Here is a 25,684-nt window from a genome sequence, read left to right on the forward strand (position 1 = left end):
CAATCAGGGCCTGGGGGCAGGGGAGTGCGGGAAGCTGCCTCCCGCCCTGCGAGGAGCTTGTGGCACTTTGAAGTGCCGCAGGTTCCTTGCAGGGAGGGGGAAGGGCGAAGGAAGCTTCACGCAGCTTCCCCTGCCCCCAGGCCCTGATTGGCCTTGGGGGTGGAGGAGCAGCAGGGCCTCAGCGGGCTGGATCCACCTGCTTGGCGGGCCAAATCCGGCCCACGGAGGCCCTTTTGCCCACCCCTGTTCTAGGTTGTATGTGAAGGTTGAAGAGTGTAATCCGCTTGTTCTGGCTCCGGCTGGCTGGCAGTTGGCTGCCCCGTTAGACGCTCCAGGTGTAAAGCGCATGTCTCGCGCTGGACGCTGCAGTCTGAGGTTGGGCGGTTTCAGAGCTAACGTCCTGGCTTTCTGCTAAGATGGGTCCCTCTTAAAACGCCCCTGTGCGGAGAGGCTGGTCAGCATCATTGTGCACCACAGCCCATGCCCCGGGGCACCAAAACGGCCCATGCGAGCGTTGCAGCAGACCCCTCCTTCCCAGGCAGCTCCTGGATTCAGACAGCAGCCTGGTCCCTGGGGCTTGGGTTCTGACGTTGTGGGAGCTTCTGGGGAACCTCGCTACACAGGTGCCTAGATAGGTCCCACCCTAGGCTCCTGCTTTGGAAGATATTGGCCTGTGTGTTTAGGGAAAAGCCAGCTCTCAAGTCCTTGCGTTCGTAGACAGCCAGTGCGTGAGACTTTGTTCAGAGGGACCCAGTGGTGGTGCTGAGCAACATCGTAATGAAACTGCCGCCGTAGCCTGGCGCTCATCAGTAGTAGCAAAGGGGTCTGTGTGAGCCGGAGCCCCTGTCCCTGTTTGCAGGGCACGGCCTCTGCTGTTCAGTATGGCCCTTCCCCAGAGCAGCTGGTGGATCTCCCTGTCAGCAGCAGCACTGAATCCCCTTCGGTCACTGTAACCCAGCGCAAGCGTGGAGGGATGGAGGTCCCAGCTGAGAGCTGCCGGAAATGCTCTTCTGCTCTGCAGAGCAACTGGGTGACCCCTCTCCTGGCTGCCGAGTGGTGGTGCCCACAGGCGAGCTGCCTCTCCTAACCCTGTGCCCACCAGCGCAGAGGAGTCATCTCTGAATTGTAACCTGGGTCTTTGCTTTGCAGGTCGGGATTATGGGTCGTCCAGGAGGTAGGTTGTGTCTCTGCACCTGGGATGAGGTAACCAGCTGCCTGCAGCTCCCAGCCCTGCTCCTGGAGAGCTGTTAGCAGCCATTCCCTAGCCTTGGGGCTGGCGGCCTCCAGAACCAGTCAGGCTCCCTCCCCATGTCCTCACAGACCTGGCATGCTCTGCTGCCAGCGACAGCAGCACCGCCAAAATGGGTAGAAAATGACAGCCAGAGTGAAGAGATTGGACCCAAAACCTGCCTTTTGTCTCCTGGCACCCTGCTGGCTCCTCCGGCCGCTGCCTCCCAGGCTGCTGGCCCCACTCGCGCCTGCCCTCAACACCCTGCCGGCTCCTCCGGCTGCTGCCTCCCAGGCTGCTGGCCCCACTCGCGCCCCTCCCCTGCCCTCAACACCCTGCCGGCTCCTCCGGCCGCTGCCTCCCAGGCTGCTGGCCCCACTCGCGCCTGCCCTCAACACCCTGCCGGCTCCTCCGGCCACTGCCTCCCAGGCTGCTGGCCCCACTCGCGCCCCTCCCCTGCCCTCAACACCCTGCCGGCTTCTCCGGCCGCTGCCTCCCAGGCTGCTGGCCCCACTCGCGCCTGCCCTCAACACCCTGCCGGCTCCTCCGGCCGCTGCCTCCCAGGCTGCTGGCCCCACTCGCGCCTGCCCTCAACACCCTGCCGGCTCCTCCGGCCGCTGCCTCCCAGGCTGCTGGCCCCACTCGCGCCTGCCCTCAACACCCTCAGGCTCCTCCGGCTGCTGCCTCCCAGGCTGCTGGCCCCACTCGCGCCCCTACCCTGCCCTCAACACCCTGCTGGCTCCTCCGGCCGCTGCCTCCCAGGCTGCTGGCCCCACTCGCGCCTGCCCTCAACACCCTGCCGGCTCCTCCGGCCGCTGCCTCCCAGGCTGCTGGCCCCACTCGCGCCCCTACCCTGCCCTCAACACCCTGCTGGCTCCTCCGGCTGCTGCCTCCCAGGCTGCTGGCCCCACTTGCGCCTGCCCTCAACACCCTGCCGGCTCCTCCGGCCGCTGCCTTCCAGGCTGCTGGCCCCACTCGCGCCCCTCCCCTGCCCTCAACGCCCTCGGGCTCCTCCGAGCCCACTCCATACAAGTGGAGGCAGGGTGTGTCCTAGCCCTGCAGCAGCGAAGGGCAGCGCAGCCTTGGCTGAGGAAGGCCCGGCGTGCCCGTGACAGCTTGTGCAGAGCAGTTGCACGTGTGGCAGGAATGGGGGGAGCTGTCACTCTGGGGTGCTGCTCAGTTGGGGCAGGCAGCACAGCCCCTTTGTCCAGCTGGGGCCCAGTTGTCCCCTCCAAGTTCAGAGGGAGGGAGTCAGGAGCGCAGTGCGGCCTGTGCCAGGGCCAGAGAGCTTGCGGGGGCGCTGCTGCCCCTGTAGGAAAGGCAGAGTGGTGTCTGGCTGCCAGCGTAGGCCCTCCTAACCCCAGCCTGACCCCGGCTGCCCACTTCCCCTCCTTGCTCTAACCAGCCTGTCTTCTCCCTCTGCAGGCGTTCACGCTCCCGGTCCAGAAGCCCTCACTACCGCCATTAGTGCGTGGGTCCCAGCGCAGCGCGGGTCCCGGTCCCCCTGCTGTGGCGGGCGCTGCAGGCCCCAACCCTGCCGTGTAGCAAAGCTGTACATTGCTGTTCTGTTTTTAAGATGCCAGCGTCGGATAATAAAAACAAATCCTCCTTAGCTCTTGCAGCAGCCTTACGTTGGGCATCTGGAAGGAGGCCTCAGCAAGGACCTGCATCCTCGCCCAGGGAAACTGGAGCTTTCCTGCGACGCAGGGCGGGGGGAGCGGAGCCTTGTTCGAAGGGGAGTGGGTGAGTGAGCAGTGCGAGGCCACCAACGCCCCACCCTGGGAATCGTCGCTGTGGGACATAGCTGTCGGCTGTGCTTCCCCCCTCCGAAAGGCTGTGGCCTGCCCCTGCAGCCAGCAGGAAAGGGGGAGGAGTAAGGCTTGGAGGACATGGAGGCTTAAGCTCTGGCTTTCCTAAGGAAGTGCCAGCTCTCTCCACCCTCTGCTGGATGGGCAGGTGAATGCTCTTAGGGTAGGCGGGCCCAGTGTGCTAAGAGGCCAGGCTCCTTCCAGGGCTCGGGGGTCTCCATGCAGTAGCCTGGGCCTTTTCTCAGACACAAGTTCCATTCCAGTCGGGTGGCTGGACTTGTGGCTACTGAACTTATAAGGTGGAAGTTTATCCGCTGTAAGTTGGGTTTAAACTGATGGACGAGTTTAAACCGGAACAACTTGTGTGTGTACAGGTCAGAATCCAAACCAAGCGCCAGCTCTGGTAATACAGCCTGCCATTACCTCGCTCCTTCAATGCCTCCGTCCCACTGGGACGAGCCTGGGTCACAACACAAGAATTTCAGTTCATAGGACTTTGAGAGATTTAGTCTAGTTTCCTGTACTCCTAGCAGGACGAAGTATTATCTGTACCCTCCCTGCCAGGTGTTTGTCTAACCTGCTCTTAAAAATCTCCGAGGAGGGAGATTCTGCAACCGCCCTAAATAATTTATCCCAGTGCATCACCACCCTGACAAAGCTTTCCCTAAACTGCCCTTCAGTTCAAGCCCACTGTTTTTGTCCTCTCCTATTAGAGATTTACGGAACAGTTTTTTCCCTCTTTGTAAAAGTCTTTTTGTCCTTAAAAATGGTTCTATCCCCTCTTTCTTCTCCAGACTAAATTATCCTCATTTTGTTAGTCTTCCCACACAGGGCATGTTTTCTAGGCTCTGAACCTTTGCAGACTACTGTATCCCTTTCAGGAATCTGACTTGTCTTGCATTCCCCCAAGTTTCACCTCATTTCAAAAAAATACTTGCTTACAAAATCAGACATAAAAATACAAAATGTTCCAGCACTGTGGCTTACCTTCTCATTTTTTACCATACAATTATAAAGTAAATTAGTTGGAATATAAATATTGTACATTTCAATGTATACTACACAGCGGTATAAAAAAGTTGTCGTATGACATTTTAGCGTGTGATGAATTGCTAGTGTCTTTATGTAGCCTGTTAAACTAGGCAAATATCTAGATGAGTTGATGACCCTCAGGAAAAGCTCTGAGTACCCTAGGGATACACGTATCCCTGGTTGAGAACCACTGTTCTAGAACTTTCACCATTTTTGTTGCTCTTCTCTACTTTCTTCTGTTTGTCCCTTGCTTTCATGAAATGTGGCACCTAGAACTGGGACACAGCAGAGTTCTAATCAGCAGAGTAGAGCAGGAGAGTCACTTCTTGTGTCTTGCTCACAACACTCCTATTTGTTTGAGCTGGCTGGTAAAACCTGTGGGGATGATTTGCATGTTTAGGATGTTAAAAACCAATGGTTGTAACCTATTTGAGTAGGGGGAATCAAATGGGCAGAAGGGGAGGGAAACTACAGGTCAACTTTTTAGACAATGATTACAGCAGAAAGTGATAGTGAATGTGTATGGGTCAGTGTCTAACAGATAAAGCACAAGAGAGTATCCAATGGTGTCTGCTGCAGCACACACACTAGGTGTGGAAGGAGCCAGCCACCCTGTTCCTGATCTATAATATGTAGAGAGAACACTGATCATGGGAGATTTCAGGTGGAATGACATATATTAAAGATCTCATGCTGTCTGAATTAAAACATTTTGTTTTTCTTGGGGGGGTGGCAGGGATTGCTGCTTGACTCCTCTGCTATGTAGCTTTTCTTAATGGCCTGGAACAAAACGAAATCACTGATAGTTTGCAGATGACACAAAATGGGGTAGAGGTAAAAAAGGAAGAGGACAGGCCAGTGATTCAGAGCAAGCTGTATTGCTTAATAAACTGGGTGGAAAGAAACAATATGGCTGTGTCTACATTGGCATTGTGCAAAAACATGCTGCCTGTCTACACTGGCGGGGAATTCTTGCGCAAGAACACTGACATTCTAATGTGTGAAATCAGTGCTTCTTGCGCAAGAATTCCCCTGCTCCTGCTCAGGAATAAGCCCTCTTGTGCAACTGTTCTTGCGCAAGAGGCCAGTGTAGACAGGCAACGTGAATTTCTTGCACAAGAAAGCCCAATGGCTAAAATGGCCATTAGAGCTTTCTTGCGCAAGAGAGCGTCTACATTGGCACGGATGCTTTTGCACAAAAGCACATGCCAGTGTAGACACTCTCTTGCACAAATACTTTAACACAAAAACTCTTGCGTTAAAAGTGTTTGCGCCGTCAGAGCCCTGTTTCTACTGAGCATGTCTGCCAGTCCAGAAGGATGTTGATAAATGGTCCAGGGTTTAGAGAAGAGTCACGAGGATGATTAAAGGATTAGAAAAAACTTTGTCTGTTACTGTGGGATAACTTGATCATAGTCTGTAAGGCCTCAGTGGATTCTTAATTTAAACATCGTCAGTCATAACACCATACTCAACTGCAGACAGAAGGTCTCATAAATGTAATGAGGCCAGAGGTAAGGTGAAGACATTTTACAGTAGTAGTAGTAGAAGTGCATGTAATGAACAGGAGAAAATGGAAATGCTATGGAGTGTGAGAAATTCTGAGCTGGTGAAATTTGGAATTGGCTGGAATATTACAATTGCTGGCTGCAGCCCAGGTAGGAATCTAAGGGACAGTAGTGGCCCTTACGTTATTTATCACCCCCAAATTTTTGAGCCATCTTTTTACGTTCTCTTCCAGGTCATTAATAAAAATGTTAAACAGTGGAGGACCAAGAACTGATTCTGAAAGGGCTTCCCTGGAAATGAACTTACTCGATTGCTCCCCGTTCAGTTGCATTTTGAGACAGCCAGTGTTTGATCCATTTAAAAGTGGTGGGTTGTGTTCATTTACGCTCTTTTAAAAATCAAAGTGTGGAACAAAATCATCTGCCTTACAGAAATCTAAGTACGTTACATCGACCCTCGTTCCCTTATCAACCAAACTTATCTCCTGAAAAAGGTTCGTTTGGCAGGATCAATTTTACATAAACCCCATGTCGCTATATTGTCTGCTGGTGGCGGGGAACAGGCACCACTGAGGAAGGGCAAAGACTTGATTAAATGCAAGATACTCATGAGACCCCGGCAATTAACTTGCACTGCTCACTTCAAAAGAGCAAACAAAAAAACACAGCGGGGCAGGGCTCCAGCTGTTGGAGCAGCCTGGCAGTAGACCAGCAGACGAGATTGCAGCCCTGCTGGAGTGGTCTGGCAGGACCTTGGCCAGGCCAGAGCAGCACAGACAAGCAAGCAGCACTTGGGCTTTAGCTACTGAGTTGGCCCAGGCAAGTGGTGAGAACTCAGCCTCAGCTGCTGTCCAGCCCACAGTTAACTGGTATTTTAATTGTTAAACCAGTGAACTATTTAACAGTTCTTTACACCCTTGGTGCTAGGTGCTGTCATGTTCCTCTGGATTCCCAAGAACTGCAAACTATCAAACACAGTGACCAGTTAGCTCAGTTCCAAGTCATAGGGGTGGGCCAGATGCAAGCCCTGCTCCACTAACATTGATTCACAGAGTACATTAGCTTGCCAGCTTTCATTCCCAGCTGCTCTCCATCCAGGCCAATGCAGGAATATTTTCCCCCTTGAGGGGGGCAGGGTCCTTCTGCATTGCCCAGGGAACCAGAGAGATGGGATATTAGCTGCAACCTAAAAGAAATTTGAGGTGTGAAATCCTATTGCATCCACTGGGCTGCCCCTCTGCCTGTGCCCGGGAGACTAGCAAGTGCTCAGCCTGACACCTTGCTCAGGTTCAGCTTAGTGTCTGTTCCATTTCATCCCATTACTTTTCAGCCTTCCCTAGCCACAGTCCACAAGGGCTGACAACACGTCCTAGTTAGGATGTTAATTGGGTAACTGTGTAACTGCTGGAATTTTTAGCAATTCCCCCCCCAGTGTAAAGGTATGTGGGGAACAGCTTAAAAGCTGGCTCCCTGTGCATCCCAGCTTCCATACCAGTAGGAGGTAGCAGTGCAGGGGGAGGGAGGGGCTGGTGGCTTGATGGGAGCAACTACACCAAGAAGTACTCAGCAAGCTGTACCCAAGTGTTTTTATTAGACAGCAGGACAGAGGGAGGGCAGGGAGCCTGAGAGCCGTCACAACTCGAAGGTGTAGGCGATGATGTCTGAGCAGCGGAGCAGAGCCTCCCTGTGTACCCCCAGTGGGGTCTGCAGGTCAGACACCTGGAAATTCAAGATGTCGATGTCCGAGGCGTCGAAAAGGGCTGAGACATTGACTCTCTCATACAGGGTGAAGTGGACGAGGTGGCCAACCATGGCCAAGAGACTGTGCAGGTACCGCTCCCGCAGGGCCACGCGTCCCTGCTGCTCCTGTTCCAGATGGCCCTCCTTGCCAGGGCCGACAGTGGAGATGCTCATGGGGCTCAGAGCCTGGTATCGAGGGGAGCTAGGGTCAAAGCCGCGGCTCGTGCCATTGGGCCCACGGGGCAGGCGGATCACACTGACTGGCACCTTCATGGCAGGATCCTGTGGGGGGGGGGGCAAAGGCAGCAACACATGAGCTGGCAGCACAAGTGCTAGGGCAATACCTTCAATGGGCCTGCGTGGGCAGGGTGAGCCGCAGATACCTGGGCCTCTTGCTGCCACTCACCTCTCCCCTCCACAGAGACACCCCGCAGCTACACCCACCCAGATACCCCCACCTCTGCCCGGCCCCAGAGACACCCCGCAGCTACACCCACCCAGATACCCCCACCTCCGCCCGGCCCCAGAGAGACCCCGCAGCTACACCCACCCAGACACCTCCACCTCTGCCCAGCCCCAGAGAGACCCCGCAGCAACACCCACCCAGATACCCCCACCTCTGCCCGGCCCCAGAGACACCCCACAGCTACACCCACCCAGATACCTCCACCTCTGCCGGGCCCGAGAGAGACCCCGCAGCTACACCCACCCAGATACCTCCACCTCTGCCCTGCCCCAGAGAGACCCCGCAGCTACACCCACCCAGATACCCCCACCTCTGCCCTGCCCCAGAGAGACCCCGCAGCTACACCCACCCAGATACCTCCACCTCCGCCCGGCCCCAGAGAGACCCCGCAGCTACACCCACCCAGATAGCTCCACCTCTGCCCTGCCCCCAGAGAGACCCCGCAGCTACACCCACCCAGATACCCCCACCTCTGCCCTGCCCCCAGAGAGACCCTGCAGCTACACCCACCCAGATACCTCCACCTCTGCCCTGCCCCCAGAGAGACCCCGCAGCAACACCCACCCAGATACCTCCACCTCTGCCCGGCCCCAGAGAGACCCCGCAGCAACACCCACCCAGATACCCCCACCTCTGCCCTGCCCCAGAGACACCCCGCAGCTACACCCACCCAGATACCCCCACCTCTGCCGGGCCCCAGAGAGACCCCGCAGCTACACCCACCCAGATACCCCCACCTCTGCCCGGCCCCAGAGAGACCCCGCAGCTACACCCACCCAGATACCTCCACCTCTGCCCGGCCCCAGAGAGACCCCGCAGCTACACCCACCCAGATACCCCCACCTCTGCCCGGCCCCAGAGAGACCCCGCAGCTACACCCACCCAGATACCCCCACCTCTGCCCGGCCCCAGAGAGACCCCGCAGCTACACCCACCCAGATACCCCCACCTCTGCCCTGCCCCCAGAGAGACCCCGCAGCTACACCCACCCAGATACCTCCACCTCCGCCCTGCCCCAGAGAGACCCCGCAGCTACACCCACCCAGATACCCCCACCTCTGCCCTGCCCCAGACACCCCCCGCAGCAACACCCACCCAGATACCCCCACCTCTGCCCGGCCCCAGACACCCCCCGCAGCAACACCCACCCAGATACCCCCACCTCTGCCCTGCCCCCAGAGAGACCCCGCAGCTACACCCACCCAGATACCTCCACCTCTGCCCTGCCCCAGAGACACCCCGCAGCTACACCCACCCAGATACCTCCACCTCTGCCCGGCCCCCAGAGAGACCCCGCAGCTACACCCACCCAGATACCCCCACCTCTGCCCGGCCCCCAGAGAGACCCCGCAGCAACACCCACCCAGATACCTCCACCTCTGCCCTGCCCCCAGAGAGACCCCGCAGCTACACCCACCCAGATACCTCCACCTCTGCCCGGCCCCAGAGACACCCCGCAGCTACACCCACCCAGATACCCCCACCTCTGCCCTGCCCCCAGAGAGACCCCGCAGCTACACCCACCCAGATACCTCCACCTCTGCCCGGCCCCAGAGACACCCCGCAGCTACACCCACCCAGATACCCCCACCTCTGCCCGGCCCCCAGAGAGACCCCGCAGCTACACCCACCCAGATACCCCCACCTCCGCCCGGCCCCCAGAGAGACCCCGCAGCTACACCCACCCAGATACCTCCACCTCTGCCCTGCCCCCAGAGAGACCCCGCAGCTACACCCACCCAGATACCCCCACCTCTGCCCTGCCCCCAGAGAGACCCCGCAGCTACACCCACCCAGATACCCCCACCTCTGCCCGGCCCCCAGAGAGACCCCGCAGCTACACCCACCCAGATACCCCCACCTCTGCCCGGCCCCCAGAGAGACCCCGCAGCTACACCCACCCAGATACCCCCACCTCCGCCCGGCCCCCAGAGAGACCCCGCAGCTACACCCACCCAGATACCTCCACCTCCGCCCGGCCCCCAGAGAGACCCCGCAGCTACACCCACCCAGATACCTCCACCTCTGCCCTGCCCCCAGAGAGACCCCGCAGCTACACCCACCCAGATACCCCCACCTCTGCCCTGCCCCCAGAGAGACCCCGCAGCAACACCCACCCAGATACCCCCACCTCTGCCGGGCCCCAGAGACACCCCGCAACTACACCCACCCAGATACCCCCACCTCTGCCCTGCCCCCAGAGAGACCCTGCAGCTACACCCACCCAGATACCCCCACCTCTGCCCTGCCCCCAGAGAGACCCCGCAGCTACACCCACCCAGATACCTCCACCTCTGCCCTGCCCCAGAGAGACCCCGCAGCTACACCCACCCAGATACCCCCACCTCCGCCCGGCCCCCAGAGAGACCCCGCAGCTACACCCACCCAGATACCTCCACCTCTGCCCTGCCCCAGAGAGACCCCGCAGCTACACCCACCCAGATACCTCCACCTCTGCCCTGCCCCAGAGAGACCCCGCAGCTACACCCACCCAGATACCTCCACCTCTGCCCTGCCCCAGAGACACCCCGCAGCTACACCCACCCAGATACCTCCACCTCTGCCCGGCCCCCAGAGAGACCCCGCAGCTACACCCACCCAGATACCCCCACCTCTGCCCGGCCCCCAGAGAGACCCCGCAGCTACACCCACCCAGATAACCCCACCTCTGCCCGGCCCCCAGAGAGACCCCGCAGCTACACCCACCCAGATACCCCCACCTCCGCCCGGCCCCCAGAGAGACCCCGCAGCTACACCCACCCAGATACCTCCACCTCCGCCCGGCCCCCAGAGAGACCCCGCAGCTACACCCACCCAGATACCTCCACCTCTGCCCTGCCCCCAGAGAGACCCCGCAGCTACACCCACCCAGATACCCCCACCTCTGCCCTGCCCCCAGAGAGACCCCGCAGCAACACCCACCCAGATACCCCCACCTCTGCCGGGCCCCAGAGACACCCCGCAACTACACCCACCCAGATACCCCCACCTCTGCCCTGCCCCCAGAGAGACCCTGCAGCTACACCCACCCAGATACCCCCACCTCTGCCCTGCCCCCAGAGAGACCCCGCAGCTACACCCACCCAGATACCTCCACCTCTGCCCTGCCCCAGAGAGACCCCGCAGCTACACCCACCCAGATACCCCCACCTCCGCCCGGCCCCCAGAGAGACCCCGCAGCTACACCCACCCAGATACCTCCACCTCTGCCCTGCCCCAGAGAGACCCCGCAGCTACACCCACCCAGATACCTCCACCTCTGCCCTGCCCCAGAGAGACCCCGCAGCTACACCCACCCAGATACCTCCACCTCTGCCCTGCCCCAGAGACACCCCGCAGCTACACCCACCCAGATACCTCCACCTCTGCCCTGCCCCAGAGAGACCCCGCAGCTACACCCACCCAGATACCTCCACCTCTGCCCTGCCCCAGAGACACCCCGCAGCTACACCCACCCAGATACCTCCACCTCTGCCCGGCCCCCAGAGAGACCCCGCAGCTACACCCACCCAGATACCCCCACCTCTGCCCGGCCCCCAGAGAGACCCCGCAGCTACACCCACCCAGATACCCCCACCTCTGCCCTGCCCCAGAGAGACCCCGCAGCAACACCCACCCAGATACCTCCACCTCTGCCCTGCCCCCAGAGAGACCCCGCAGCTACACCCACCCAGATACCTCCACCTCTGCCCGGCCCCAGAGACACCCCGCAGCTACACCCACCCAGATACCCCCACCTCTGCCCTGCCCCCAGAGAGACCCCGCAGCTACACCCACCCAGATACCTCCACCTCTGCCCGGCCCCAGAGACACCCCGCAGCTACACCCACCCAGATACCCCCACCTCTGCCCGGCCCCCAGAGAGACCCCGCAGCTACACCCACCCAGATACCCCCACCTCCGCCCGGCCCCCAGAGAGACCCCGCAGCTACACCCACCCAGATACCTCCACCTCTGCCCTGCCCCCAGAGAGACCCCGCAGCTACACCCACCCAGATACCCCCACCTCTGCCCTGCCCCCAGAGAGACCCCGCAGCTACACCCACCCAGATACCCCCACCTCTGCCCGGCCCCCAGAGAGACCCCGCAGCTACACCCACCCAGATACCCCCACCTCTGCCCGGCCCCCAGAGAGACCCCGCAGCTACACCCACCCAGATACCCCCACCTCCGCCCGGCCCCCAGAGAGACCCCGCAGCTACACCCACCCAGATACCTCCACCTCTGCCCTGCCCCCAGAGAGACCCCGCAGCTACACCCACCCAGATACCCCCACCTCTGCCCTGCCCCCAGAGAGACCCCGCAGCAACACCCACGCAGATACCCCCACCTCTGCCGGGCCCCAGAGACACCCCGCAACTACACCCACCCAGATACCCCCACCTCTGCCCTGCCCCCAGAGAGACCCTGCAGCTACACCCACCCAGATACCCCCACCTCTGCCCTGCCCCCAGAGAGACCCCGCAGCTACACCCACCCAGATACCTCCACCTCTGCCCTGCCCCAGAGAGACCCCGCAGCTACACCCACCCAGATACCCCCACCTCCGCCCGGCCCCCAGAGAGACCCCGCAGCTACACCCACCCAGATACCTCCACCTCTGCCCTGCCCCAGAGAGACCCCGCAGCTACACCCACCCAGATACCTCCACCTCTGCCCTGCCCCAGAGAGACCCCGCAGCTACACCCACCCAGATACCTCCACCTCTGCCCTGCCCCAGAGACACCCCGCAGCTACACCCACCCAGATACCTCCACCTCTGCCCTGCCCCCAGAGAGACCCCGCAGCTACACCCACCCAGATACCTCCACCTCTGCCCTGCCCCAGAGAGACCCCGCAGCTACACCCACCCACATACCTCCACCTCTGCCCGGCCCCAGAGACACCCCGCAGCTACACCCACCCAGATACCCCCACCTCTGCCCGGCCCCCAGAGAGACCCCGCAGCTACACCCACCCAGATACCCCCACCTCCGCCCGGCCCCCAGAGAGACCCCGCAGCTACACCCACCCAGATACCTCCACCTCTGCCCTGCCCCCAGAGAGACCCCGCAGCTACACCCACCCAGATACCCCCACCTCTGCCCTGCCCCCAGAGAGACCCCGCAGCTACACCCACCCAGATACCCCCACCTCTGCCCGGCCCCCAGAGAGACCCCGCAGCTACACCCACCCAGATACCCCCACCTCTGCCCGGCCCCCAGAGAGACCCCGCAGCTACACCCACCCAGATACCCCCACCTCCGCCCGGCCCCCAGAGAGACCCCGCAGCTACACCCACCCAGATACCTCCACCTCCGCCCGGCCCCCAGAGAGACCCCGCAGCTACACCCACCCAGATACCTCCACCTCTGCCCTGCCCCCAGAGAGACCCCGCAGCAACACCCACCCAGATACCCCCACCTCTGCCGGGCCCCAGAGACACCCCGCAACTACACCCACCCAGATACCCCCACCTCTGCCCTGCCCCCAGAGAGACCCTGCAGCTACACCCACCCAGATACCCCCACCTCTGCCCTGCCCCCAGAGAGACCCCGCAGCTACACCCACCCAGATACCTCCACCTCTGCCCTGCCCCAGAGAGACCCCGCAGCTACACCCACCCAGATACCCCCACCTCCGCCCGGCCCCCAGAGAGACCCCGCAGCTACACCCACCCAGATACCTCCACCTCTGCCCTGCCCCAGAGAGACCCCGCAGCTACACCCACCCAGATACCTCCACCTCTGCCCTGCCCCAGAGAGACCCCGCAGCTACACCCACCCAGATACCTCCACCTCTGCCCTGCCCCAGAGACACCCCGCAGCTACACCCACCCAGATACCTCCACCTCTGCCCTGCCCCCAGAGAGACCCCGCAGCTACACCCACCCAGATACCTCCACCTCTGCCCTGCCCCAGAGAGACCCCGCAGCTACACCCACCCAGATACCCCCACCTCTGCCCTGCCCCAGACACCCCCCGCAGCAACACCCACCCAGATACCTCCACCTCTGCCCTGCCCCCAGAGACACCCCAAAGCTACACCCACCCAGATACCTCCACCTCTGCCCTGCCCCCAGAGACACCCCGCAGCTACACCCACCCAGATACCCCCACCTCTGCCCGGCCCCCAGAGAGACCCCGCAGCTACACCCACCCAGATACCCCCACCTCCGCCCGGCCCCCAGAGAGACCCCGCAGCTACACCCACCCAGATACCTCCACCTCTGCCCTGCCCCCAGAGAGACCCCGCAGCTACACCCACCCAGATACCCCCACCTCTGCCCTGCCCCCAGAGACCCCCCGCAGCTACACCCACCCAGATACCCCCACCTCTGCCCGGCCCCCAGAGAGACCCCGCAGCTACACCCACCCAGATACCCCCACCTCTGCCCGGCCCCCAGAGAGACCCCGCAGCTACACCCACCCAGATACCCCCACCTCCGCCCGGCCCCCAGAGAGACCCCGCAGCTACACCCACCCAGATACCTCCACCTCCGCCCGGCCCCCAGAGAGACCCCGCAGCTACACCCACCCAGATACCTCCACCTCTGCCCTGCCCCCAGAGAGACCCCGCAGCTACACCCACCCAGATACCCCCACCTCTGCCCTGCCCCCAGAGAGACCCCGCAGCAACACCCACCCAGATACCCCCACCTCTGCCGGGCCCCAGAGACACCCCGCAACTACACCCACCCAGATACCCCCACCTCTGCCCTGCCCCCAGAGAGACCCTGCAGCTACACCCACCCAGATACCCCCACCTCTGCCCTGCCCCCAGAGAGACCCCGCAGCTACACCCACCCAGATACCTCCACCTCTGCCCTGCCCCAGAGAGACCCCGCAGCTACACCCACCCAGATACCCCCACCTCCGCCCGGCCCCCAGAGAGACCCCGCAGCTACACCCACCCAGATACCTCCACCTCTGCCCTGCCCCAGAGAGACCCCGCAGCTACACCCACCCAGATACCTCCACCTCTGCCCTGCCCCAGAGAGACCCCGCAGCTACACCCACCCAGATACCTCCACCTCTGCCCTGCCCCAGAGACACCCCGCAGCTACACCCACCCAGATACCTCCACCTCTGCCCTGCCCCCAGAGACACCCCGCAGCTACACCCACCCAGATACCTCCACCTCTGCCCTGCCCCAGAGAGACCCCGCAGCTACACCCACCCAGATACCCCCACCTCTGCCCTGCCCCAGACACCCCCCACAGCAACACCCACCCAGATACCTCCACCTCTGCCCTGCCCCCAGAGACACCCCGCAGCTACACCCACCCAGATACCTCCACCTCTGCCCTGCCCCCAGAGACACCCCGCAGCTACACCCACCCAGATACCCCCACCTCTGCCCTGCCCCCAGAGAGACCCCGCAGCTACACCCACCCAGATACCTCCACCTCTGCCCGGCCCCAGAGACACCCCGCAGCTACACCCACCCAGATACCCCCACCTCTGCCCGGCCCCCAGAGAGACCCCGCAGCTAGACCCACCCAGATACCCCCACCTCCGCCCGGCCCCCAGAGAGACCCCGCAGCTACACCCACCGAGATACCTCCACCTCTGCCCTGCCCCCAGAGAGACCCCGCAGCTACACCCACCCAGATACCCCCACCTCTGCCCTGCCCCCAGAGAGACCCCGCAGCTACACCCACCCAGATACCCCCACCTCTGCCCGGCCCCCAGAGAGACCCCGCAGCTACACCCACCCAGATACCCCCACCTCTGCCCGGCCCCCAGAGAGACCCCGCAGCTACACCCACCCAGATACCCCCACCTCCGCCCGGCCCCCAGAGAGACCCCGCAGCTACACCCACCCAGATACCTCCACCTCCGCCCGGCCCCCAGAGAGACCCCGCAGCTACACCCACCCAGATACCTCCACCTCTGCCCTGCCCCCATAGAGACCCCGCAGCTACACCCACCCAGATACCCCCACCTCTGCCCTGCCCCCAGAGAGACCCCGCAGCAACACCCACCCAGATACCCCCACCTCTGCCGGGCCCCAGAGACACCCCGCAACTACACCCACCCAGATACCCCCACCTCTGCCCTGCCCCCAGAGAGACCCTGCAGCTACACCCACCCAGATACCCCCACCTCTGCCCTGCCCCCAGAGAGACCCCGCAGCTACACCCACCCAGATACCTCCACCTCTGCCCTGCCCCAGAGAGACCCCGCAGCTACACCCACCCAGATACCCCCACCTCCGCCCGGCCCCCAGAGAGACCCCGCAGCTACACCCACCCAGATACCTCCACCTCTGCCCTGCCCCAGAGAGACCCCGCAGCTACACCCACCCAGATACCTCCACCTCTGCCCTGCCCCAGAGAGACCCCGCAGCTACACCCACCCAGATACCTCCACCTCTGCCCTGCCCCAGAGACACCCCGCAGCTACACCCACCCAGATACCTCCACCTCTGCCCTGCCCCAGAGAGACCCCGCAGCTACACCCACCCAGATACCCCCACCTCTGCCCTGCCCCCAGAGAGACCCCGCAGCTACACCCACCCAGATACCTCCACCTCTGCCCTGCCCCAGAGAGACCCCGCAGCTACACCCACCCAGATACCCCCACCTCTGCCCTGCCCCAGACACCCCCCGCAGCAACACCCACCCAGATACCTCCACTTCTGCCCTGCCCCCAGAGACACCCCGCAGCTACACCCACCCAGATACCCCCACCTCTGCCCTGCCCCCAGAGACACCCCGCAGCTACACCCACCCAGATACCCCCACCTCTGCCCGGCCCCAGAGACACCCCGCAGCTACACCCACCCAGATACCTCCACCTCTGCCCGGCCCCCAGAGAGACCCCGCAGCTACACCCACCCAGATACCCCCACCTCTGCCCGGCCCCCAGAGAGACCCCGCAGCTACACCCACCCAGATACCCCCACCTCCGCCCGGCCCCCAGAGAGACCCCGCAGCTACACCCACCCAGATACCTCCACCTCTGCCCTGCCCCCAGGGAGACCCCGCAGCTACACCCACCCAGATACCCCCACCTCTGCCCTGCCCCAGAGAGACCCCGCAGCTACACCCACCCAGATACCCCCACCTCTGCCCGGCCCCAGAGAGACCCCGCAGCTACACCCACCCAGATACCCCCACCTCTGCCCTGCCCCGGAGAGACCCCGCAGCTACACCCACCCAGATACCCCCACCTCTGCCCTGCCCCCAGAGAGACCCCGCAGCTACACCCACCCAGATACCCCCACCTCTGCCCGGCCCCAGAGAGACCCCGCAGCTACACCCACCCAGATACCTCCACCTCTGCCCGGCCCCAGAGAGACCCCGCAGCTACACCCACCCAGATACCCCCACCTCTGCCCTGCCCCCAGAGAGACCCCGCAGCTACACCCACCCAGATACCCCCACCTCTGCCCTGCCCCCAGAGAGACCCCGCAGCAACACCCACCCAGATACCCCCACCTCTGCCGGGCCCCAGAGAGACCCCGCAGCTACACCCACCCAGACACCTCCACCTCTGCCCGGCCCCCAGAGAGACCCCGCAGCAACACCCACCCAGATACCCCCACCTCTGCCCGGCCCCAGAGAGACCCCGCAGCTACACCCACCCAGATACCCCCACCTCTGCCCTGCCCCCAGAGAGACCCCGCAGCTACACCCACCCAGATACCCCCACCTCTGCCCGGCCCCAGAGAGACCCCGCAGCTACACCCACCCAGACACCTCCACCTCTGCCCGGCCCCCAGAGAGACCCCGCAGCTACACCCACCCAGATACCCCCACCTCCGCCCGGCCCCCAGAGAGACCCCACAGCTACACCCACCCAGATACCCCCACCTCTGCCCTGCCCCCAGAGAGACCCCGCAGCAACACCCACCCAGATACCCCCACCTCTGCCGGGCCCCAGAGAGACCCCGCAGCTACACCCACCCAGACACCTCCACCTCTGCCCGGCCCCCAGAGAGACCCCGCAGCAACACCCACCCAGATACCCCCACCTCTGCCCGGCCCCAGAGAGACCCCGCAGCTACACCCACCCAGATACCCCCACCTCTGCCCTGCCCCCAGAGAGACCCCGCAGCTACACCCACCCAGATACCCCCACCTCTGCCCGGCCCCAGAGAGACCCCGCAGCTACACCCACCCAGATACCTCCACCTCCGCCCGGCCCCCAGAGAGACCCCGCAGCTACACCCACCCAGATACCCCCACCTCTGCCCTGCCCCCAGAGAGACCCCGCAGCTACACCCACCCAGATACCCCCACCTCTGCCCGGCCCCAGAGAGACCCCGCAGCTACACCCACCCAGACACCCCCACCTCTGCCCGGCCCCCAGAGAGACCCCGCAGCTACACCCACCCAGATACCCCCACCTCTGCCCTGCCCCAGAGAGACCCCGCAGCTACACCCACCCAGATACCCCCACCTCTGTCCTGTCCCAGAGAGACCCCGCAGCTACACCCACCCAGATACCTCCACCTCTGCCCGGCCCCAGAGAGACCCCGCAGCTACACCCACCCAGATACCCCCACCTCTGCCCGGCCCCGGAGAGACCCCGCAGCTACACCCACCCAGATACCCCCACCTCTGCCCTGCCCCCAGAGAGACCCCGCAGCTACACCCACCCAGATACCCCCACCTCTGCCCTGCCCCCAGAGAGACCCCGCAGCTACACCCACCCAGATACCCCCACCTCTGCCCGGCCCCCAGAGAGACCCCGCAGCTACACCCACCCAGATACCCCCACCTCTGCCCGGCCCCCAGAGAGACCCCGCAGCTACACCCACCCAGATACCCCCACCTCTGCCCGGCCCCCAGAGAGACCCCGCAGCTACACCCACCCAGATACCCCCACCTCTGCCCGGCCCCCAGAGAGACCCCGCAGCTACACCCACCCAGATACCCCCACCTCTGCCCGGCCCCCAGAGAGACCCCGCAGCTACACCCACCCAGATACCCCCACCTCTGCCCGGCCCCCAGAGAGACCCCGCAGCTACACCCACCCAGATACCCCCACCTCTGCCCGGCCCCCAGAGAGACCCCGCAGCTACACCCACCCAGATACCCCCACCTCTGCCTGGCCCCCAGAGAGACCCCGCAGCTACACCCACCCAGATACCCCCACCTCTGCCCGGCCCCCAGAGAGACCCCGCAGCTACACCCACCCAGATACCCCCACCTCTGCCCTGCCCCCAGAGAGACCCCGCAGCTACACCCACCCAGATACCCCCACCTCTGCCCTGCCCCAGAGAGACCCCGCAGCTACACCCACCCAGATACACCCACCTCTGCCCTGCCCCAGAGAGACCCCGCAGCTACACCCACCCAGATACCCCCACCTCTGCCCTGCCCCAGAGAGACCCCGCAGCAACACCCACCCAGATACCTCCACCTCTGCCCTGCCCCCAGAGAGACCCCGCAGCTACACCCACCCAGATACCCCCACCTCTGCCCTGCCCCCAGAGAGACCCCGCAGCTACACCCACCCAGATACCCCCACCTCTGCCCTGCCCCCAGAGAGACCCCGCAGCTACACCCACCCAGATACCTCCACCTCTGCCCTGCCCCCAGAGAGACCCCGCAGCTACACCCACCCAGATACCCCCACCTCTGCCCGGCCCCAGAGAGACCCCGCAGCTACACCCACCCAGATACCCCCACCTCTGCCCTGCCCCAGACACCCCCCACAGCAACACCCACCCAGATACCCCCACCTCTGCCCGGCCCCAGAGAGACCCCGCAGCTACACCCACCCAGATACCCCCACCTCTGCCCTGCCCCCAGAGAGACCCCGCAGCTACACCCACCCAGATACCCCCACCTCTGCCCTGCCCCCAGAGAGACCCCGCAGCTACACCCACCCAGATACCCCCACCTCTGCCCTGCCCCGGAGAGACCCCGCAGCTACACCCACCCAGATACCCCCACCTCTGCCCTGCCCCGGAGAGACCCCGCAGCTACACCCACCCAGATACCCCCACCTCTGCCGGGCCCGAGAGAGACCCCGCAGCTACACCCACCCAGATACCCCCACCTCTGCCCTGCCCCCAGAGAGACCCCGCAGCTACACCCACCCAGATACCCCCACCTCTGCCCGGCCCCAGAGAGACCCCGCAGCTACACCCACCCAGATACCTCCACCTCTGCCCGGCCCCAGAGAGACCCCGCAGCTACACCCACCCAGATACCCCCACCTCTGCCCTGCCCCCAGAGAGACCCCGCAGCTACACCCACCCAGATACCCCCACCTCTGCCCTGCCCCAGAGACACCCCGCAGCTACACCCACCCAGATACCCCCACCTCTGCCCGGCCCCAGAGACACCCCGCAGCTACACCCACCCAGATACCTCCACCTCTGCCCGGCCCCAGAGAGACCCCGCAGCTACACCCACCCAGATACCCCCACCTCTGCCCTGCCCCCAGAGAGACCCCGCAGCTACACCCACCCAGATACCCCCACCTCTGCCCGGCCCCCAGAGAGACCCCGCAGCTACACCCACCCAGATACCCCCACCTCTGCCCTGCCCCCAGAGAGACCCCGCAGCTACACCCACCCAGATACCCCCACCTCTGCCCTGCCCCGGAGAGACCCCGCAGCTACACCCACCCAGATACCCCCACCTCTGCCCTGCCCCCAGAGAGACCCCGCAGCTACACCCACCCAGATACCTCCACCTCTGCCCGGCCCCAGAGAGACCCCGCAGCTACACCCACCCAGATACCCCCACCTCTGCCCGGCCCCCAGAGAGACCCCGCAGCTACACCCACCCAGATACCCCCACCTCTGCCCGGCCCCAGAGAGACCCCGCAGCTACACCCACCCAGATACCCCCACCTCTGCCCTGCCCCAGAGAGACCCCGCAGCAACACCCACCCAGATACCTCCACCTCTGCCCTGCCCCCAGAGAGACCCCGCAGCTACACCCACCCAGATACCCCCACCTCTGCCCTGCCCCCAGAGAGACCCCGCAGCTACACCCACCCAGATACCCCCACCTCTGCCCTGCCCCCAGAGAGACCCCGCAGCTACACCCACCCAGATACCTCCACCTCTGCCCTGCCCCCAGAGAGACCCCGCAGCTACACCCACCCAGATACCCCCACCTCTGCCCGGCCCCAGAGAGACCCCGCAGCTACACCCACCCAGATACCCCCACCTCTGCCCTGCCCCAGACACCCCCCACAGCAACACCCACCCAGATACCCCCACCTCTGCCCGGCCCCAGAGAGACCCCGCAGCTACACCCACCCAGATACCCCCACCTCTGCCCTGCCCCCAGAGAGACCCCGCAGCTACACCCACCCAGATACCCCCACCTCTGCCCTGCCCCCAGAGAGACCCCGCAGCTACACCCACCCAGATACCCCCACCTCTGCCCTGCCCCGGAGAGACCCCGCAGCTACACCCACCCAGATACCCCCACCTCTGCCCTGCCCCGGAGAGACCCCGCAGCTACACCCACCCAGATACCCCCACCTCTGCCGGGCCCGAGAGAGACCCCGCAGCTACACCCACCCAGATACCCCCACCTCTGCCCTGCCCCCAGAGAGACCCCGCAGCTACACCCACCCAGATACCCCCACCTCTGCCCGGCCCCAGAGAGACCCCGCAGCTACACCCACCCAGATACCTCCACCTCTGCCCGGCCCCAGAGAGACCCCGCAGCTACACCCACCCAGATACCCCCACCTCTGCCCTGCCCCCAGAGAGACCCCGCAGCTACACCCACCCAGATACCCCCACCTCTGCCCTGCCCCAGAGACACCCCGCAGCTACACCCACCCAGATACCCCCACCTCTGCCCGGCCCCAGAGACACCCCGCAGCTACACCCACCCAGATACCTCCACCTCTGCCCGGCCCCAGAGAGACCCCGCAGCTACACCCACCCAGATACCCCCACCTCTGCCCTGCCCCCAGAGAGACCCCGCAGCTACACCCACCCAGATACCCCCACCTCTGCCCGGCCCCCAGAGAGACCCCGCAGCTACACCCACCCAGATACCCCCACCTCTGCCCTGCCCCCAGAGAGACCCCGCAGCTACACCCACCCAGATACCCCCACCTCTGCCCGGCCCCAGAGAGACCCCGCAGCTACACCCACCCAGATACCCCCACCTCCGCCCGGCCCCCAGAGAGACCCCGCAGCTACACCCACCCAGATACCCCCACCTCTGCCCTGCCCCAGAGACACCCCGCAGCTACACCCACCCAGATACCCCCACCTCTGCCCTGCCCCGGAGAGACCCCGCAGCTACACCCACCCAGATACCCCCACCTCTGCCCTGCCCCCAGAGAGACCCCGCAGCTACACCCACCCAGATACCTCCACCTCTGCCCGGCCCCAGAGAGACCCCGCAGCTACACCCACCCAGATACCCCCACCTCTGCCCGGCCCCCAGAGAGACCCCGCAGCTACACCCACCCAGATACCCCCACCTCTGCCCTGCCCCCAGAGAGACCCCGCAGCTACACCCACCCAGATACCTCCACCTCTGCCCGGCCCCAGAGAGACCCCGCAGCTACACCCACCCAGATACCCCCACCTCTGCCCGGCCCCCAGAGAGACCCCGCAGCTACACCCACCCAGATACCTCCACCTCTGCCCGGCCCCAGAGAGACCCCGCAGCTACACCCACCCAGATACCTCCACCTCTGCCCGGCCCCAGAGAGACCCCGCAGCTACACCCACCCAGATACCCCCACCTCTGCCCTGCCCCCAGAGAGACCCCGCAGCTACACCCACCCAGATACCCCCACCTCTGCCCTGCCCCCAGAGAGACCCCGCAGCTACACCCACCCAGATACCTCCACCTCTGCCCGGCCCCCAGAGAGACCCCACAGCTACACCCACCCAGATACCCCCACCTCTGCCCGGCCCCCAGAGAGACCCCGCAGCAACACCCACCCAGATACCTCCACTTCTGCCCCAATGAGACCCCTCCCCCCCGCCCCGCCCCCTCGCACGGCCCCAGAGCGACCCCTCCCCCCCGCCCGGCCCCAGAAAGACCCCTCCCCCCCGCCCCGCCCCGCCCCGCCCCGCCCCCTCGCACGGCCCCAGAGCGACCCCTCCCCCCCGCACGGCCCCGCCCCCCCGTTCCATTCCGAGCCGGGGTCCCGGCCGGTCTCACCGCGGCGCCGGGGTCTGGTCTCGCGGTCTCGGTGCAGCAGCGAGCGGGGCCCGGCCGGGAGCAGGAGCCGCCCGCTTGGTTCCGCCCCCCCCCCCGCCAGGGCCCCGCGCGCGGCTCCTGGCCCGAGCTGTGCCCGGGGACCCCGCCCCCGCCCGTCCGGCAGCACGTGGGCCAGGCCAGCGCCCGCACGCGGCTGGGGAAACTGAGGCAGAGGGTTAAGTGACTTGCCCGTGGTCTCGCAGGCAGTCTGTGTCAGAGCGGGGCACGGCCCCTGGGCTTCCCGCAAGCGCTGCTGCAGCCGTAGCCAGGGGGTGGGAGTAGGGCTGCAAACACAGAACGGATACAAGAGGGACCAAGGAGCCGAGCCCGTTACCTTCTCGGCCAGAGCCAGTGTGCACCAGGAGTTGGCTTAAAGCCAATTTCCAGCTTTTGGGGCGCGGGTTGCTGCCGGCGCGTGTAACCCTGTAACCACTGAGATTTTCAGTGGTTACGCAGTTACCCGATGACCCGCTTTTTAACATTCCTTGCCTAGGCTATGTCTACACTGGCGGCTTCTTGCGCAAGAACATCTTGCAGAAGGGTTCTTGTGCAAGAAGTCTTGCACAAGAAAACATCCACACTGCCATGTGCGCGCTGTGCTTTTGCGCAAGAGCTCCCATAGCAGTGTAGACGCTCTCTTGTGCAAGGAAGCTGTGATGGCCATTTTAACCATAGGGCTTTCTTGCGCAAGAAATCCCTGCCGAGCGTCCACACTGCACTCGTGCGCAAGAGCTCCTGCACTAGAGAGCTTACACCTGATAAAAAAGAGTGTAGCTCTTGTGCAATATGCCCTCTCTTACCACAGCATACTGTAAATTTCCTTGTGCAAGAGCTGGTGGGCAGTGGGGATGCTCTGCAGATTCTTGCACAAGAACGGCTCTACTTGCACAAGAAGTGTAGACATAGCCCTAGAGTGCTACTTGTTGGCGGCTCTATGCAGGATGGCCAAAACCCAGTTAGTCTCCCAGTAAATTCCCACCCAGAAAACCTGGATTTTTGCCAGCCAGAGCTTGCGCCAGCCACAGAAGGGTCCTTGATGTGATGGGGTACTGCCAGCTGGCCACATGGTTCAGAGGCGGGAGCAACAGGGAGCTCTGTTCTGGGTAATAGTAATAGAGAGGTAGCCATGTTAGTGTGATCTTGGTAAAACAAAAGGAAAAACTATGTAGCACTTTAAGACTGACAAGATGGTTTAATAGGTGATAAACTTTCATGATCTGAGGAAGTGGGTCTGGCCCACGAAAGCTCATCATCTAATAAACCATCTTGTTAGTCTTTAAAGTGCTACATAGTTTTTCCTTTTGTTCTGGGTAAGGTTGCCTTTCCTCTGCGGGTGGGAAAGGCAAATTACACCCTGCCCTGATGGGCTGAGCCAGGAGAGCTCACTCACCAGCTGACCACAGACAGCGCCCACTGCTCCTAGACAGCTTTGAGGATCAGGCGCTGTCCGAGGTTCTCTGCTCCATGGCCCCATCCAGTTCCCTCGTTTTAATCCTTTGACCTGCATCCCTGACTCTGTTTTTCTTTATTTGCCCCTCCCCCCGTACTCAATTGAATCCTGGGTCCAGCTGTCCCTCCCGCAAGGCTGGGGGAGGGGCTTCAAGAAATGGGTGGGTTTCAAATAGTGCTAGCTGGCCCAGGGTTTGTGCGTTTGCAGAGTGGTAAACAGGATGCAGGGCTGCAGAGGCCAGGCTGTTTTCTCTAGGCTTCATGACACCAGTCTGTGGCTTCCTGGCTGTGCCAGCTGCCCCATAGCCCCTTGCCAGGCCTGGGCTCACCAGAGAGGATGTTTTTAGCATTGCCAGAGGGTTTCAACAAAAATACTGGACACACTTGACATGACATCACAATCTGCATTACAGCCTATCTAGAAAATACCGGACATTTCTACCTTCTCATTTCTATTTTCTCAATTTGTTTCCCGAACAGAAAGTTCAGATACTGGACAGTCTGGTTCAAACCCGGACACCTAGGGCTGCGTCTAGACTGGCATGATTTTGGAGAAATACTTTAAAGGGAAAAGTTTTTCTGTTAAAAGTATTTCTGCAAAAGCGCGTCTAGATTGGCACGGATGCTTTTGTGCAAAAAGTGCTTTTGCGCAAAAGCATCTGTGGCCAGTCTAGACGTGATTTTGCGCAAGAAAGCCCCGATCGCCATTTTAGTCATTGGGGTTTCTTTGCGCAAAACAATTCTTCCCTGTCTACACTGGCCCTCTTGAGCAAGTATTCTTGCGCAAAAGGGCTTTTTCCCGAGCGAGAGCATGAAAGTATTTGCTTTACTGCAAATTTCCGTGCACAAGCAATCGGGTGTTACCTATAGGAGAAAGGAAAGAAGCCACCAGGAGGACTACAAGGGAGATGGAGTCCCAACAGCTGCTGGACTGGATAGGAGAGACCCAGAGGCAGCAGCAACAGCAGCAGGCTAAACTCCTACAACAGTTGGCGACTCAGTTTCAAGACCAACAGCGACAACTGGTGCAGGAGCTGAGCGCCCAACAAGAGTGATGGGTTGTGGCCATGCGTCAGGCCAGGCCGCCGATGGTCTCCGGCGGGCCCGACGGACAATGGATGGGGACCCTCCCCATTCAACTGACGAAGATGGGACCGCAGGATGACCCAGAGGCCTTCCTCACGACATTTGAAAGGGTGGCCGCGGCCGCTCGATGGCCGGAAGACCAGTGGGCCACCCTACTCGCCCCATACCTCACCGGCCCGGCCCAACTCGCCTACTGGAGCCTGTCGGCCAAAGACGCCCTGCACTTTTTTAAAA

At 62.9% G+C, this 25,684-nt stretch overlaps 2 protein-coding genes across 6 annotated transcripts in view; one reads left to right on the forward strand and one right to left on the reverse strand.

Annotated features, from left to right (window-relative positions):
- CLASRP (CLK4 associating serine/arginine rich protein) overlaps positions 1 to 2,840 on the forward strand; it is a 43,713-nt gene extending 40,873 nt beyond the window's left edge. For all 4 annotated transcript variants that reach the window (XM_075914383.2, XM_075914380.2, XM_075914384.2 and 1 more), the window contains 2 exons: positions 1,150 to 1,174; positions 2,654 to 2,840. In XM_075914383.2, coding sequence (XP_075770498.1) covers positions 1,150 to 1,174; positions 2,654 to 2,696 — 68 coding nt within the window. In that variant the 3' untranslated portion in view covers positions 2,697 to 2,840. The remainder of the gene's footprint in view (positions 1 to 1,149; positions 1,175 to 2,653) is intronic.
- A 4,308-nt stretch (positions 2,841 to 7,148) lies between these two features.
- GEMIN7 (gem nuclear organelle associated protein 7) lies at positions 7,149 to 24,324 on the reverse strand. Of its 2 annotated transcripts, none has more exons than XM_075914430.2 (2): positions 24,306 to 24,324; positions 7,149 to 7,598 (listed from the first exon to the last, which is right to left on the reverse strand). In XM_075914430.2, the coding sequence occupies exon 2, from the start codon at positions 7,587 to 7,589 to the stop codon at positions 7,209 to 7,211; it is 381 nt and encodes a 126-aa protein (XP_075770545.2). In that variant the 5' UTR covers positions 7,590 to 7,598; positions 24,306 to 24,324; the 3' UTR covers positions 7,149 to 7,208. The 2 variants fall into 2 exon arrangements, with proteins under 2 accessions (XP_075770545.2, XP_075770546.1); XM_075914431.2 differs by lacking the exon at positions 24,306 to 24,324 and adding an exon at positions 22,877 to 23,006.
- Positions 24,325 to 25,684: the final 1,360 nt, after the last annotated feature.

This window comes from Pelodiscus sinensis, chromosome 18 (assembly GCF_052426305.1).
Source record: "Pelodiscus sinensis isolate ZL-2025 chromosome 18, ASM5242630v1, whole genome shotgun sequence".
Lineage (NCBI taxonomy): Eukaryota > Metazoa > Chordata > Testudines > Trionychidae > Pelodiscus > Pelodiscus sinensis.

Bases quoted from the DNA above. Each gene is read 5' to 3' on its own strand.
- GEMIN7 (XM_075914430.2), bottom strand. From the start codon at position 7,589: ATGAAGGTGCCAGTCAGTGTGATCCGCCTGCCCCGTGGGCCCAATGGC.